General features: G+C 41.2%; 1 protein-coding gene across 3 annotated transcripts in view; it reads right to left on the bottom strand.

Annotated features, from left to right (window-relative positions):
* Window positions 1-225: 225 nt before the first annotated feature.
* The window catches only part of TMTC1 (transmembrane O-mannosyltransferase targeting cadherins 1), a 162,555-nt gene continuing 145,209 nt past the window's right edge, over window positions 226-17,571 (bottom strand). For all 3 annotated transcript variants that reach the window (XM_026695102.2, XM_026695103.2, XM_026695104.2), the window contains 7 exons: window positions 15,480-15,582; window positions 7,564-7,699; window positions 6,399-6,543; window positions 4,932-5,069; window positions 3,842-3,964; window positions 2,674-2,751; window positions 226-839 (listed from right to left, as the gene is read on the bottom strand). In XM_026695102.2, coding sequence (XP_026550887.1) covers window positions 705-839; window positions 2,674-2,751; window positions 3,842-3,964; window positions 4,932-5,069; window positions 6,399-6,543; window positions 7,564-7,699; window positions 15,480-15,582 — 858 coding nt within the window. In that variant the 3' untranslated portion in view covers window positions 226-704. The remainder of the gene's footprint in view (window positions 840-2,673; window positions 2,752-3,841; window positions 3,965-4,931; window positions 5,070-6,398; window positions 6,544-7,563; window positions 7,700-15,479; window positions 15,583-17,571) is intronic.

The following is a 17,571-nucleotide window of genomic DNA, read 5'->3' as shown; positions in this document are numbered from 1 at the left end:
TCCATTCAGCTTTTTGTTTTTAACCTGCCTCTTTTCACCCGATGATTCAAGTTTTCATTAGTCATGTTGGCCCATCTCCATTCCTATTGCTGCTGTGATAAGGTGAATGTAAATTATCACGAATGTTTCCTATAAGGTTTTTTTCTTCTTCCTGAAATCACTCTCAGGACCTAAGTGTTTAAAGGAGAATGAGCTACATCGCTTCCACTGAGATAACTGAGTCAATTCTTCTTCAAGATTTATTACCGAGATTTTACAAGTGCTTCGGGTGAGTGGCATTTTCCTCCATGACAGCTGGCCCTGTCTCTTCTCTCCCTTCCTCACTGACTGATGCATCTACGCTTTTGGCTAATCAGGCACCTGGTTTCAAGAGCATATTTCTTGCAAGATGAATGCTTTCTCTGATTTTTGCTAAAACAAGCCGTTGCCTCCCTTCCAACCATCACCCCAGCAGTGCATTTTTGAAGCATTTCCCAACATCATCTCTGGATTAAGGTTAGGATTGCACCTGTCCTGCAACACCGCCAGGAAGATTCCTGAAGCTTTGGCGACACCTCTACGATCCCTACACAGACTCCTCCTATTTTGGGTCCCCGCTGCCCCATATAACTCCGTCCTGTTCGCTTTTGTCTTGAGGGAAACTTGGGGCTTCCACAACATGCAGTCGTTCACCAAGAGGTGCGTGGTTTGTCTCGCCAGTCCAGTTACCCCCTTCCCCGCCCTTCCTGCAGCCGCCTCTCTAGGCGATCCAATTTTGCCAGATTTTCTTTCAGCAGCTTGCTGTTGGGAACCAGTTGTAAAGCTTTCTCGTAATATTGACGCGCGGTGATATAGTTACCCTGCAAAAATAAGAATGTGGAACGGGAAGGGGAAAAAATATAATCAAAACACGTTTTTCACAGCCTCACAGGCAGGTCCTTCAGATTTCATTCAGCTATCAACATTCTGCAGACGCCCTTTCACTGTGGATGGTTGTTTTTGCAGGTAGTCCTCGACTTACGACCACAGTTAAACCTAAAATTTATGTTGCCAAGTGACATGCTTGTTAAGTGAGTTTTGCCCCATTTTACGATCTTTCCTGCCACAGTTGCTAAGTGAATCATCGAGGGTGTTAAGTTAGCAACCTGGTTGTTAAGGAGAATCTGCCTTCCCCATTCACTTTGCATGCCAGAAGGTCACAAAAGCTGATCATGTGACCCTGGGAGACTGCAACCGTCATGAATACGAGTCAGCTGCCAAGTGTCTGAACTTTGATCCCATGACCACAAGGATAGTAAGTGTGAAAAACAGTCATAAGTCACTTTTTTCAGCGTCATCGTAACTTTGAACAGTCACTACATGAACTGTTGTAAGTTGAGGACTACCTGTAGTTCTATTTTGTTTATTTTTAAAAGACCTCATTCTTTTCTTCCTTGAAAGAGCTCAGATAGTGTGTATGGTTTTCTTTCACACTCCCTTTTTACAACAGCCGAGTGAGATAAATCAATTTCTCAATTAATTGAGAATGATGCATGGACCAGACAAAAGAATTAAGTGTCAAAGCTACATAGGAATGAAGGAAAATGTACATTTCCCAGGATAATGTTTCAGGGTCCAATCTGGGTCGGTCACAAGGGACCAGAGGTTTAGACTTTAGTCGTACATTTAGTCGTACATGGTGAGAGAGTAGTTCCCTATGAATGGGCTCCAGCATGAATCCAAAAGCTCCAAAAACTAAACCTCTAGTCCCGATGACTGACCCAGATTGGATCCTACTACATAAGAATCTTCATCATACCAAAACAGATAAAAATCTCAAATTCATCCAGCTGTTGTTGTTTTTTTCTTCCCATATTTGGGGAGTTTGGCCCATATTTCATTCTCTGCTGCTACTACCATGGCCAACTGCAGCTACTGCTGTCCTCATCTATTATTTTTATTCAGAGCCAGCTGTCTGAAGACTTTGTGTCTCATTCTTGCCTATAGAGAAAAGAACAAGGCTATATACATTTGTGAATCTTCTCTTATTAAAGTCCTACTTTATTTGGGAACTAACCCTTGCACAAAGCTCTTTATCAGCTACAGATGCAATCAGAAACCCTGTGTTGTGCCTAATAAGAAGATGTAAAGGGGATGACCCAAGATAAGGTTAGTACTAAGGCAGCATCCAAGCTGAGCAGTTACATTTTGAGGGAAGCTTCCACAGAGCTCATCTGTGATGGTATTTAGGTAGACTCCCACTATGCACATTCATTGACCATGTTGACTGAGGCTGGGAGGACATTCCATTCAATGGTTACCTGGAGAGTCAACAGTTTCCTGTGCTTCTTTAAGTAATAACTTAAAATAACAAGAAGTTTAATTTAAAATCACCCTCCAGATACATTTTGTTCCAGCTCTAATTAAATTGGAATAAAACATGTCTACTTGAGAAGTCTATGTAGCCTGTATTGCTTTTAATTGGACAATGTAAAGAACCTTTGATCTTTACTATTTAATTAAATATTTCACATTTAATAATAAATATTTTTTAAGTAGACTCAGGGGACGCGGATAATCTGACCTCATGTAATCCAACGTGATCTGGTGATCACACATTATGTACCAAGGATTATAAATCACATGGATGATTCTTATTTTATTAAAATACAAATATTTTAATAACAAACACAAATAATTTCTGCATTTTCTTACCTTGATGTGTTCAATACCTCCCATATTCATCCATGCTTGTGCTTGCTCAGGATTGAAGTCTACAGACACTTTATAGCTCTATGTTAATATGAAAATGAAAACTCAACATTAGAAGACCCGAATCTATATTGTGGAGATCTTAATGCACACAAGGAATAGCTTTTCCCACACTTGGGTTCTCAGATGTTCTAGATTACTAATTCCATGGCTTCTGGCCATTTATTTTACTAAATGAAGAATGTTGGGGGTTATAACCTAACCATAAACAGGAGCAGTGGTGGGAATCTACATTTTTCCCTACTGGTTCTATGAAACCGCGCTTCGCATGCGCACGCAGCACTCAAAAACCACCCTGTGTCAACACTAGTGAAGTAAGCTGATTTTTAACTCTGTTGAGGCGTGGCAATCTGCATGAATCAGCTGAGCTGAAAAACAAGGGAATATAGGACAGGAAAGGGCAGGGGTGGATAGGCGGGGTGGTATTTGTTGGTTTTCTGAACTACTCAAAATTTCCGCTACCGGTATGCCAGAATCTGTCTGAACCAGCTGAATACCACCTCTGAACAGGAGCCCCAAGTTGAGAAGAACAGGATAGAATGTTACTGACATGTTTCCAAATAACTGTAATTTCCTTAATCAATAAGTTTAAGACAACTAGCATGTGTTCCAGGGAAAGGTACCATTATGCAAAGAATTTGAAAGACTATCCTCTGTAAAAAAAAAAAAATTGGGAGGAGGGGAGGAACAAAGGGGAGACTAGACCTGGTATCTGGGAGAGAGCCAGCTAATGAAAATATTCTTGTGAGAGGGGAAGTGAAAGGAATACAGTTCAAGTGGAGATGAACTCTTGGATACGAGTTGAGTATTATGAACCACAGAGACGGCTGTTCCAAATTAAGAAACTGGGAACTTTGGTAACATAGCAAGAATTGATCCATAATCCCTGGACATAAGCATATAGTTACCTATTAAATTTTAAGGTTCAAAATAGATTATGTTTCTCTGGAATTTAGCCTCTTGCTATCTAACTATACGTTCAGCACTTTCTCCTATGGCAGCCTTTTTGCTCTAGGACCTTCCGATGCATGTGTTCAAGTAAGCAACTTGAAGAGCATCACTTAGGTTTAATGAAAGAAGCAATCCATGTGGTTCATATATAAGTAAGTACCTCAAAAGCTTTGTCCAAGTGGTTTTGTTCTCTTAGCTGGTTTCCTTTGGTGAAAAAGAGCTCTGATATGATTTTGGGGTCCTTTGGTTTCAGTTGTAAAGCTTTGTCTATGGCTTCAAGTGCCTGTACAAAGAGTTGCAGAGACAAAATGGGATTGATACAAACTGGGCAGTTGTCATCTATGTTTTGCTTCCAATAATATAGCTGATAATTCAGTTCAGAAGGAGCAATTTTGGATGTTCAGAGAAGAGCTAGAAAGTTCCCAGAGATTAAATCCAAGGTTCTTTAATACTGTGACAAGTAACTGAATGTACCTATGGATGGAGAAGTGAAACTGGTCTCCAGCAAAACAGAACCCATCACATCAGAATCTTCTAAAACTCAGAATCTGATTTCTGACAGGCTATGGAGATTCATCCAGGTCATAGTTGCTTTTTCAAAAGGCAACGGGACCTTGTTTTTCCTTGAAGAACTTTGGCTTCTCACCCCAGAAGCATCTTCAGTTCTGACTGAATGATGGAAGATTTATATTCTTTACAATCATCGGAATGACTGTGGAGATGACTGCAAAGAATAGAAATCTTTCCGTTCCCTGCCATCCAGTCAAAACTGAAGAAGCTTCTTGCATGAGAAGCAAAACGTCTTCAAGGGAAAACAAAGTCCAATTGCATTTTGAAAAAACAGCTTTGGGGTGGATTTCTAATATTTAAATAGGACAGCGCTATCCATCCAAGACAGCCAGCCCTAAAAATCTGCCTGGAAGTACTGGATGGAGCTCTGCTTTAATAGCAATAGCACTTAGACTTATATACTGCTTTACAGCCCTCTCTAAGCGGTTTACAGAGTCAGTCTATTGACTCCAACAATTTGGGTCCTCGTTTTACCCACCTTGGAAGGATGGAAGGCTGAGTCAACCTTGAGCCTGGTGGGATTTGAACTGCCAAACTGTAGGCAGTTGGCTGCAGAAGTACCTTGAAGTACTGCACTCTAACCACTGCACCACAGAGGCTCCTGCATTCTCTCAAGGTTGTTTAAAATTGGCCCTTCTTGACTCGGCGTCACAGCTTTTGGACGAGGGGGGTAACTATACCTTGTTGTAGTTCTCTTGCTTGCTGTAGATGGCAGAGAGCAAGCGGTAGCACTCCAGGCACTCGGCCCCTTCGGTCACAATGTGGCTCAACATTTGCTCTGCTTCCTTTGCTTGGCCCATCGTTGTTAAAACCTGAGCCTGTAAAGAGAGAGCGAGAGAGAAAAAGAGAAGTTAAGGAAACAATTCTCCCTCCTGGAATCCTGGGGAATATTGGGTCTCCCTCTGTAAGGCAGCCTAAGAACACTAAAGGTACAGGTAGTCCTCAACTTACAACAGTTCACTTAGCAATCATTCAAGGTTACAACAGCACTGAAAAAACTGACTTACGACCACTTTTCACACTTAGGACTGTTGTAGCATCCCCACGGCCAGGTAATTTACGTTCGGATTTTGACAACGGACTCATATTTATGATGGTTTGCAGTGTCTTCTTTTTGTGACTTTCTGACAAACGAAGTCAACGGGGAAGCCAGATTCACCTCACAACTGGGTTTTACTAGTTGAACGACTGCAGGGATTCACTGAAGAAATGTGGCAAGAAAAGTCATAAAATGGGGCAAAACCTGCTCAACACATTTCTCACTTAAATTTTTGGGCTCAATTGTGGTCGTCAAGTTGAGGAATGCCTGTATTGTATGAAGATGGGTTCTGTCAAGAAGGCTTTATTTTTTTCAGTAGCCCCTCATCTCATATCTGAGCAAGAAAAGCATGTATCCTTACGATTTATACTGACTGTTTCCTAGTATTATTTGATTACTTTTTGTACCCTATGGCTATCATTAAGTGTTGTACCTGATGATTCTTGACTCTTGATGAATGTATCTTTTCTTTTATGTACACTGAGAGCATTTGCACCAAGACAAATTCCTTGTGTGTCCAATCACACAAGGAACTTATGATAGATCCTTGAAGTTCTGGCCATTGCAGCATTCTTGTGGTTATGGGATTGTGATCTGGGTGCTTGGCAACTGGCTTGTACTTACAACAGATGCAGTGTCCAGTGGTAACAGAACTGGAGGCAATTTGTTCCACTGATTAATTGTTCTGTCAGGAAATTTCTCCTTAGTTCTAAATTGCTTCTCTCCTTGATTAGTTTCCATCCATTGCTTCTCGTCTTCTTGTCTCTGCCTTCAAGTGCTTTGAAGAATAGGTTGACTGCCCTCTACTTTGTGGCAACCCTTTAGTCTGGTCAGTCTCCTTTGCTTGTCTTCTGCTGATATTTCTCCCTGGATCCTTGATGACTTGGTTCTTCCTTAACCACCTTCTGAAGATCTTTTTGTCAAGATTCCTGACTTCTGTCCTCTCTGCCTACATGCCTATTCCATTTTAGGTTAAAGCAGCTTCAGTGTAATATCATACTCGTTATTCTCATGCAGCCCAATCTCAAGTTCTCACACCTGCAAGCAAAAAGAAACGTGCAAAGACGACACTTTCGGCAGAGTCTGAAGAGGAACAGCGTACACTCACCAGAGCCAGTCGAGTCTCTTTGTTGGATGGCTGCAATGAGGCAGCTTCCCTATAAATCTTTAATGCATCTTCATATCGGCCTGTGTTGTAGTACAGCGCTCCAAGCGGAGATAGGATTTCAACTTTCCGTGCTACTTTAAGTGCCCTAAATAATAAAATAAAATAATAATAAGTTAGGTACAGTACCTCTTTAAAGTTCTCTAACAGTTCCTCACCTTTTCTTCTAATCTACCCTGTCTCCCAGCCCTTATTAAAAAATAACCTGGAATTCTGTCAGAGTATTCATTTACTGGTGGAGACAGAGTTAACAGAGTCAGTGAGTAGGCATATAATAGACCAGCCAATGGGAGCTGACTTGGAAAGTGAAACTAGAAGTTGTCTCTGTTTTTCTGGCTGGTCTGCTGAAGTTGAGTTGCTGTTCTGCTCTGCACTTGTAACATCTGTTTGAGGTTGCTCCATGTTGGAGAAATCTACAACTGGTATTGTAAAATTTCTTCTTCTTCTCTTTTTCTTCACTTGTCTCGCTCTGGCGAGGTCCGCTAAGCCTTGAGTACTGCTTCCACGCCTCTCTGTCTGCCACGATGGGGTCTGCCGCGGTCTCTAGATCGGCCTTGATCGGTCCATCCCTGCTTGGTCACCACGCGGTCTCGCCCCCGACAATCCCTTCATCGAGTTTGATGATGGATCTTCCTTGCGCGCTCATGGCGACCGGCCGGACGCCTCATCCGTGGGGATGGGCCGCGGGAACGTCGCCTTCTTCTTCTGGTCTGGGTGGGCCTACCGACCATCGGAGCTCCCGATCTCCTTGTCTGGGTCTGCTTTCCTTCTTTGGTGGCGGCCGCACTCTGCGCCGTTATCAGGCCCACTTGTTTTCCTTCGGCTGTATTGTAAAATTTACTGATATTATATTTATAAAGAAGTAAAATGAAGCTTTAGTCATCTATGTTTACTTGTGTGGCGCGGAATTTATGCTGCCAAACTTTGAACAAATTCAGATAAAATTCAAATTCTTCCTTTGCAATAAACATCCAGAGCCAAATGGACATAAAATGATAGCATAAGTTGTGTAACTCTTTCAAACAACACAGTATTAGCACTATTTCCCTTTTAAAAGCCAAGGATTTCTTGTCGCCTTGCCAAGAACACCGGATGCCCAGGTGCTTACCGCTTGTACCAAACTTCAGCATCCTTGTTCTGCCCCAAGGAGCGGTAGAGTCTGCCCAGATTCACCATGGCCACATGATGACCGGGGCTGAATTCAATGGCTTTCTGATAGTGGGAGACAGCAGTTTCTGGAGATCCTGGAAAAAAAGAAGGCTGGGTTAGGGTTGCTCTTAAGAGGGCTCGCAAAATTTTATTTGTCTGTTTGTATCCCGCTATTATTATGGTTGTTGTTATTGTTGTTGTTGTTGTTATTATTATTATTATTATTATTATTATTATTATTATTATTATTATTATTATTATTATTATTATTATTACAAATTACTCAAGGCAGTGAACATCTGCAACACACCTTCCTCCTTCATAGTTTCTCCACCACCACAAGGAGGATTGGGCTCAGAGAGGGTGGCTGGCCCAAGGTCACCCAAGACCATTTCAACGTTAATATCTCTGAAATGAGCTGCTTCAGAGATATTGGAATCAGGAGATGTACAAGTTTAATAAATAAATATCTGAAAAAAAAGTAAATGCATATGGAAACAGGGTGGACAATCCCATATAGCAGGGGTCCCCAACCCCCAGGCTGCAGCTTGGTTACTGGACAAAACCATCTCCGCTCCACAACCAGCTCCCCCCCAATCACCTGGTCCACAAAGCTGGAAAGGTTGGGGGCCCTGCCATAGAGAACATTCAAGAGGAGCTCAAGTTCAGTCAAAGGGAGGCATATTTACAAATATAAAAAATATGAACAGACAAACACTCCCAAGATCATCCAACAGTTGGGTTACTTTGCAATGTGCAAGCTACACAATTACAGGTAGTCCTCGACTTACAACAGTTCATTTAGTGACCGTTCAAAGTTACAAAGGCACTGAAAATACTGACTTATGACCATTTTTCACCCTTATGACCATTGCAGCAATCCCACAGTCACGTGATTTACATTCAGATGCTTGACCATTGACTCATATTTGTGACAGTTGCAGTGCTCAGGATTCATTTTGCGACCTTCTGACAAGTCAAGTCAATGGGTAACCCAGTTCCCTTAACAAACTGTGTTACTAATTTAACAACTGCAATGATTCACTTAACAAATGCGGCAAGAAAAGTCGTACAATGGGACAAATTCACTTAACAATTTTTTCACTTAGCAACATAAATTTTGGGCTCAATTTTGGTCCTAAGTTGAGGACTACCTGTAATGTTAAAGCACATTACTAGTTCTTTTACGTTGGGCTGTAGTAACAAATGAATTCCCTGATCTACTTTTGAAGAGCTAGGGAGAAGGGAATTATTTTCTCAAATATGGCAGAAATAAGATTAGTTCTAATTAGAATTTCAAAAATACATGACATATTTCTCAAAAGATGTTTCCAGCAGTTTATGGGTATAAAATTAAAAGCATTAATATTAATGCTAATATATATAGAGAGAGAGACTGTAAAATATCCAGATGATTTATTTATTTTATTTATTTTATTTGGTTTGTCAATTGCTTACAAGATAATAGGTATAAGTAAAAACATAGTTTATGAATACATGGATACATATAAGAAAAATAAAAGAAACAATAGGACAGGGACAGTAGGCACGTTGGTGCGCTTATGCAGACCTCTTAGGAAAGGGGTGAGGTCAATAGTAGAAAGTCTAAGGTTAAAGTTTTTGGGGTTTGGGGAAGAAACCACAGAGTCAGGTAGAGTGTTCCAGACATTGACCACACAGTTGCTGAAGTTGTATTTCCTGCAATCAAGTTTGGTGCGATTAACCTTGAGTTTGTATCTATTGTTTGCTCTTGTATTGTTATGGTTGAAGCTGAAGTATTCATTGACAGGTAGGACATTGAAATGTATGATTTTATATACAATACTTAGATTGGGCCGAAGGCGGCGTAGTTTTAGGTTTTCTAGGTCTAGAATTTCAAGTCTGGTATTCTGTAATGAGTAGAGGAGTGGAGAACTCTTCTTGTGAAATATTTCTGGACTTTCTCAACTGTGTTAATATCAGATACGTAATGTGGGTTCCAGACTGATGAGCTGTATTTGAGTATTGGTCTAGCAAATGTTTTGTATGCTCTAGTTAGTAGTGTAATATTACCAGAGAAAAAGCTATGTAAGATTAGGTTAAGAACTCTTAATGCCTTTTTGGCTATGTAGTTACAGTGGGCTCTAGCACTTAGATCATTAGAGATGAGTATTCCAAGATCCTTGACAGAGTTTGGATCATCAACAAGGTCTTGACTATTCAGCCTGTATTTTATTTTCTGACTTTTTTTGCCAATATGTAAGACAGAGCATTTATTTGTTGAAATTTGAAGTTGCCATTTGTTTGACCATTCTGATACATAGTCGAAGTCTTTTTGAAGGGTAGCAGTATTGTCTGTGGTGTTGAATAGCTTTACATCGTCAGCAAAGAGAACGCAGTTGCTCTTAATATGATCACAGAGGTTATTTATGTAGAGTATGAAGAGAGTTGGTCCTAGAACACTGCCTTGGGGACATCACTGTTGACAGGTACAGAATTTGATAGGACACTCCCAATTTTGACCATTTGTTGTCTGTTTGACAGGAATGCTTCTATCCAGTTATGCAGGTGTCCAGAGATACCATAAGATTTTAGTTTTAGGAGTAGTTTGTCATGTACCACTGAATCAAAGGCTTTACAGAAGTCTATGTAGATTGCGTCTATTGCTTTGCCCTGATCGAGTTGTGTAGTCCATAATGTTTTTGCAGTGTAAGAGTTGCAGATTGCAGGATAGTTTTTTTCTGAAACCAAACTGTTTATTAGAGAGTAGGTTGTTTTGCCTCTAAGTGGAGGATAATGGATTGGTTAATAATTAATTCCATGACTTTACAGGTGACACAGCATAAAGAGATTGGTCTGTAATTTTCAACTAGGCTGGGGTCTCCCTTTTTGAAGATGGGGATGACTGTGGCTTGTGACCATAGTTTTGGCAAGGAGCTGGTCCTGAAAGATTTTTCAAAGATTATGCTTAGAGGTTCAGCTATGGCAGTGGATAGCTTTTTAAAGAAGTAGGCACATATTCCGTCCGGTCCAATAGATAGAGATGGTTTTGGATTGCGTAGTGCTTTTTCAACATTGTCTACTGTAAAATAGATATGTATTAGATCATTGTAGTTGTCTGTGGTTCAACTAGGAAATACTGGGCATGATCCATTGCTGTTTACAAATACTGAGCCAAAGAATGTGTTAAAGAGGTTGGCTTTAATGGTGTCATCATTGCAGTCTTTACCATTAGGTCCTTTCAGGGGTGGGATGGACCTTGAGTCTTTTAGTTTGTTGTTTACAAAATTGTAGAAAATGCGGGTGGAATTGGTGCGTAGAAGGTTTTCCTCTTGTTTAATGTGATAATTGGTGCATTCAGTCTTTATCTGGTGGCATAAATTTTTGTATCGGCTTTTGAAGTTGACAACGTGACCAGATTTGTTTTTCCGCCAAAGTGATCTCTTTTTGGATTGAAGCTTCCTTATTGTTATGGGTAATCTGTTTTTTCTGGTTTTTGGAGTTGTTATTAGTACATATAGTTTGAGACTCTTTTGACTTCAAGTAAAAATATGTTGTAATGGTCTTCAACAGTATTGCACCCAGTGAATAGAAATTGCCAATCAAGGGATGAGAGATCATTGTCTATAAGATCATAGTTGCCTTTTTTGAAGTTATAATTGGGGATCACATCGTTGTGTTGATTTTTGTGTGGACGTATGTTGAGACAAAAGTCAATCATGCTGTGGTCACTGTTGGAAAAGGGTTCTTTAATTTGTATTCCGTAAATTGAATTCAAACTATTGCAGAAGATGAGATCAAGGCAGTTGTTAAGTCTAGTATTGTTGGTTACTAGTTGTTCCAGTCCCAGGTTTGTTGCAGCATTGTAGAAGATTGCATGTATGGGTTCAGTTTTACATTCGTTTAGGGTCCAGTTAATGTGAGCTAGATTGAAATCACCAAGAAAGATAAAAGTGTGTGGGTAGGATGTTGCCCATGTTAGTTGTGAATTTAGCTTGTTTACATGTTCAATGTCATAATCAGGGGCTCTGTAACACAGTAAGAATCGAAATGTGATATTTAAGGACAGTTCACAGACAATGGTCTCAGGAAGAGCAAGCTCTTGGGTAACTTAGATGTTTTTTAGATGTAAGGACTTTTTATAGAAGATAGCAACACCCCCTCCTCTACAGATTTCACGATCTGATTGGTAAACATGATAGTCTCTTACTGTGGTAATGGAGTCAGGGAGAGATGCATTGAGCCATGTTTCAAAGACAAATATGATGTCGAAATTAGCCATATTTAGTAAGAGGAGAAATTCAGGAATTTTATTCACAAGGCTTCTTGCATTGAGTAGCTTGCATTTAAGGCCAGTTGTAGTTGAAATTGAGGTAGTTAGGGGCGTGCGTGCCTAGTTTTGAGTGATGGTGAGTTGGATGAGGTAGGGTTGGATGTGGAATTGTGGGTTGTGTGACTTACATTTGGTACAATCAGCACGGTAGTCAATGTAGAGATCCTTCTCTCCATTGTCTAGATGATCACTAGAGGGCAGTGGTAAGTCATCTGGAATTTTTGGCAGCCCAGATAAAGTAACCCCATTAAATAAGGGAGGAGAGGCATGCATGATCTAAAATCAACACCAAACCGAATAGCAAATGTGATATTTCTTTTTCCACAAGATGGAGCTGGTCTTTTACATTTTCCACAGATATGTGGCAGCACAATCCATTATAAAAAAAGTAGAGAGAAGTACAAGCTGTGTGAACTGATTAAGTAGCATAATTTGTCGGTGTCTTATGTTAAGCAAAAATAACAATCAATGTGTTGACAATTAATTTCATCCTTGAGAAAAGTGACAGATTGCTAGCACTGGAAAGCAAACAGCTTTTAAAGATAAATTGTATACAGCAACCTACTGTGTGTCACACATTCATGTATATCCCGTAATAGCAGAGTAGAGCAATCTGCATGTGAAATGCAAATAAAACCCAAGTTAAAAATAACTACAATTTAGATTTAAGATTCATAACAAGGAGGAGAAAGGGGATTTGCTGGTTGCTCGTTTACATGGTTTAAAATGTCCATACATTTTTTCAAAGTCACCATGTATCAATATGAAGCGGGATAAGTAATCCCAGGCTCATGGAGTAAAGTTTAGCCTCCTTCAACTTGATCTTGCCTCTTGGTCAAATCCATTCAAAGATCAGCTGAAATAAACTAGATTATTATTACAGATTAACAAAGTTGGAAGAGACCTTGTAGGTCATATAGTCCAACCCCTTCCCAAGCAGGAGACCCTACACCATTTCTGACAGATGGCAGTCCAGTCTCTTCTTGAAAGCTTCTAATGATGAGGCTCCCACAACTTCTGAAGGCAAGCTGTTCCACCGGTTGATTGTTCTCACTGTCATAAAATTTATCTTTATTCCTAGGTTGAATTTTTCCTTCATCAGTTTCCATCCATCATTCCTTGTCTGGTCTTCGGGTGCCTTGGAAAACAGCTTGACCCCCTCCTCTCTGCGGCAGCCCCTCAAATATTGGAACACTGCTATCATGTCTCCCCTGGTCCTTCTCTTCACTAGACTAGCCATGCCCAGTTCCTGCAATCGTTCATCGTATGTTTTAGCCTCTAGTCCCCTCATCGTCCTGGTTGCTCTTCTCTGCACTTTTTCCTAGTCTCTCAACATCTTTTTTATAGTGAGGTGACCAAAACTGGATGCAGTACTCTAGGTGTGGTACTAAGGCTTTATAGAGTGGTATACTTGATCTTGATTGTATCCTTCTGTTAATGCAATTTAGGATTGCATTGCCTTTTTTGGCTGCCACCATACACTGTTGGCTCATATTTCATTGGTTGTCCACTAAGACTCCAAGATCCCTCTCACGGTTATGGCTATTAAGCCTGGTTTCAGGCTTAAGATGTTGCCACTTAGTTGGACAAATAAGACTGGAAAATCTGTGCAGATTTTCCTGGAAATACTGGTAGTTCTTTACTTATGACCAGTCACTTAGCAACCATTCAAAGTTACAACAAACCTCCCTGGGGTGGGAGGGAACTTACAACCCCGGTTCTGAAGTTCCAGTGGCCCCACCCTCAAGCCCACAGTCACATAATCATGTTTTATAACATTTTTGCTGGAAACAGCCATTCACTTCTGGTCAACTTTGGCAAAAATGGCAAACCATTGTTTCACTTAATGTCTGCTTTAACAACCACTGAGGAGAAAAGGTCATAAAATCGGGTCCGTTCCATGATCTGATTTTTTACCATCACAACTCACAACGATGATGGGCAGGCTACATTAAGGTCGTAAGTCAAGGACTACGGTATGCCCATTCAACTGGGACTTACTTGCGTAGACACATCAAAGATAATTCCGCAAATAAATAATGTCTGCCTCTACTCTTAGCAATATTTGAATGGAAGAACCTGTAATAACAGCAACATCTAACTTGGGATCCTCCTATCCAAATGACTGTTTTTTCAATTGAGCTGAGGGTTGCCTTTTGTAAATTTGGGGGCCTTAAATGCTCTTATCAGCCTTCTCACAACCCGGGTGCCCTCCAGATATACAGACTTTTCCTAGGATTTCCAAACCCACCACAGCCACAGCCAAAAATTCTGGGAATTGAATTTTTACTACCAGTTCTGTGGGCGTGGCCAGGTGGGCGTGGCCAGGTGACTGGGTGGGCATGGCTTTTTTTCTGCAGCAGCACCCCCGTGCTCCATTATTATTATTATTATTTGCTTCCTGGGCCTCAAGGAAGCCTCCTGGAAGGCTGTTTTGTTCCAGGAGGCTTCCCTGAGGCCCAGGAAGGCAAAAAAGGAGCACGGGATAGTACCTCCCCAACGCTCCTTTTTGCCTCCTGGGCATTAAGGAAGCCTCCTGGGCAGGGGTGGGATTCTACCAGTTCGCACCTATTCGCTAGAACCGGCTTACTAATCCTGTAAGGAAGGCAGGAAGGAAACATTCTGGTGTTGCTTACAGAAACTGCCTCTCCATTAACCCTTATTACATTCTTGGCAGGACTAGACTTCCTGTCTCAGGAACATCTCTGGAGTTTTTTCCCCCTCCTTTGCTAGTACTTTGCTTGTGGAAAGTGACCATTCAAAGTTACAATGGCACTGAAAAAAGTGACTTATGACCATTTTTCACACTTACGACTGTTACAGCATCCCCACAGTCATGAAAGGCCAGGCGAGGAGATGCGTGCCTCAATGTGAGTGTTGTTGAGTTGGCCACACTCAGCCAGTAACATGACCACCAAGCCATGTCCACCCAGTCACATGACCACCAAGCCACACCCACCAACTAAGCCACGCCCACAGAATCTGTTGTTAAAAAATTTGAATCCCACCCCTGCTCCTGGGTGAAGTAGTAAGACAGCAAGGAGGATCCTGGAATAGCTGATTGTTGGCGGGGGGGGGGGAGAAATACCAGTTTGGCTGAATGGTAGCGTTTTTTACTATCAGGCCTAACTGGTAGAATCCCATCACTGGAATTGAAGTCCTTCCACCCTCAAAGACATCCAGTCTGAGATGTCTCTGGTGTGTGTACAGTATTTGGCATCTGAACTCTTGATGCATTTGGACCCCATATTTTGCAGCCTCTTTGCTTGCTTTGCTGCAGCTGCCCAGAGGGGGGCGCTAATGCTCTTCATCTTGGGGTAGCTGATAAAAGGGGCTAATGCCACGCTTGGCAGTTGAGGGTGTTGAGAAAGAGAGAGAAAGAACAGCTTTTCAATGTGCATAATGAATAAGAATAAATAATAAAAATTATGCAACACACAATGCAACACATTGAGCAGAGGGGGGTGGAATCTTCCCAGAACAGCCTTGAGATAAATTGCTGGGCTAGTAACTTTGATCGCAATCATTTTAATTTGTCCAGATTGCCTTTTTTTTTTACTTACCAGTATCAACTAAAAAAACTCCATAGTTATTATGCAGATCAGAGCTTTCAGGACAATTCTCGATGCCAGCCTGATATACTTCCTTGGCTTCTTTTAACTGTTCCTAAAAGCAAAAAAAAAAGGAAAAATGCTGTTATTCAATGGCCAGCCACCATTTAAATGACCATATTGTCATGAACCACAAACCTTGGGATTAGCTGCCATTGCTTTACTCCAGGCCTTGAGGCATGTGATATGGCAGCGGAAACAAGCAGGTAGTAAGCTTCCTGGAAGACACCTAAGACATCTGATAAACCAATAACTGCATGAATACATAGTTAAAGTGAATAAATTGGAATACAGTGGTGAATATCTGTAGGGTGTAGGATATGGGTGAAGGTTCCTTCTCCGATCTTGTGGGTTGGTTTCCAAGTGTTTCGTTACCATGCTAGGTAACATCTTCAGCGGAGTTTTGGGGGTGTCAGTGTCAACCAATTCACAAGCTCAGAGAATGAACCTTCACCCACAAAATAAAATATATACCTACATATAGCTAAATATATGTACCTGAGACACAACTTTGGGAAATTTTAAATAGTGAACTCTGAACCCTGTAATGTGGGAGGCCTAGAAATTATGCAAACTGCCTTCTATGTGTCAGGCCCAGCTTAAGAAGGCCCTGAAAATAACCAAAAATTAAGGGATACATTCCATATTTTGAAGCAAAGCAGAATTAAACCATTAAGTCCATTTTTCCTAAACCGGAACCTTCCACATATGTATAGTTTAAATAGTTCATTTATTAATTTATCATATTGATACCTTGCCTTTTCTCTATAACAGGGGTGTCAAACCCAAGGCCTGGGGTGCTTAGATCTGGCCTGCGGAGTCGACCTGGAAACAGCGAAGGACTGGCCCGCGGTTTCTCTGCCAAAACGAAAATGAAACAGTTTTCACTGGCAGAGGGTTGCAGGAGGCCGTTGCAGCCGAAAATTGAGTTCGGGAGCCTGTTTTCGCTGACAGAGTGCTCCGGCCGCCCCAGGCGCTCCCGACACGAGTGATGTCGAACTGGCCACAGCCACCCTGGCCGTGCCCACCCTGACCCCTGAGGTGAAATACAACCCTAATGCGGCCCTCAAAGAAATCAAGTTTGACACCCCCGCTCTAGAACCTCAAAGTAGCACATATTCTACTCTCTCCTTTAATTAAATTCTCACAATCAGTATCCTGTAAGGTCAGTGTCAAGACATAGACACTGGCCCAAAGTCAATCTGTGAGCATCCATGGTTAAGGACAGACTTGAATCTGCCTTTCTTTCATTCTACTCCAACTTTCATATTATTTCACTGACTTTCAAAAACCAATGTCCAGGTATAACTCACAGAATGCTTAACTAGCATTCTGCCATAAACCTATATGGCAAAGAGTCAATTGATGACGTGACTGTGATTTAAAACATTTTTGCCAAAACGCAGCATTTATTTCTGGGTTTTGACAAAAATGCCCCATAGCTAACAATGGATTCACCTAACGACCACCAGAAAAAGGTTGCAAAATCCGATCAGTCATGTGTGTGACCCAATTTATGATGGTCACAACTTATGACTGTAACAGGCAGGCTTCATTACAGTTGTTGACTGAGGACTATCAGTATAAATACAATTGATTATTGGAAATTATTGAAAACATACTGTATTTGAATTGTACCCAGAAGGTGATAAGGAGCCAAAGTAATGTGCTATAATAATATGCCATAAAGGTAAAGGTTTCCACCTATCCACTCATGTCTGACTTTAGGGGGTAGTGCTCATTTCTGTTTCTTAGCCGAGGGAGCCAGCATTGTCTGAAAACACTTCCGTAGTTATGTGGCCAACATGACTATATGCTGAGGTGCACAGATCACTGTTACCTTCCCACCAAAGTGGTACCTATTTATCTACTCATATTTGCATGCTTTCAAACTGCTAGCAGCAGTTGGTAGGAGCTGGAGCAAGTAACGGGAGCTCCCTCCACTGCATGGCACTTGGGTCTCAAACCCAGGCTTGTCAGCTTTCCAGATGACAAGCTCAGTCTTTAATCATTGAGCCATCACTATAATGTGCTATAGTAATGT

The sequence above is a fragment of the Notechis scutatus genome, chromosome 6 (assembly GCF_049901735.1).
Source record: "Notechis scutatus isolate UNSWTSFEM ecotype Mainland chromosome 6, rNotScu1.2, whole genome shotgun sequence".
NCBI lineage: Eukaryota > Metazoa > Chordata > Lepidosauria > Squamata > Elapidae > Notechis > Notechis scutatus.
This window is presented reverse-complemented; position numbering and strand designations above follow the sequence as displayed.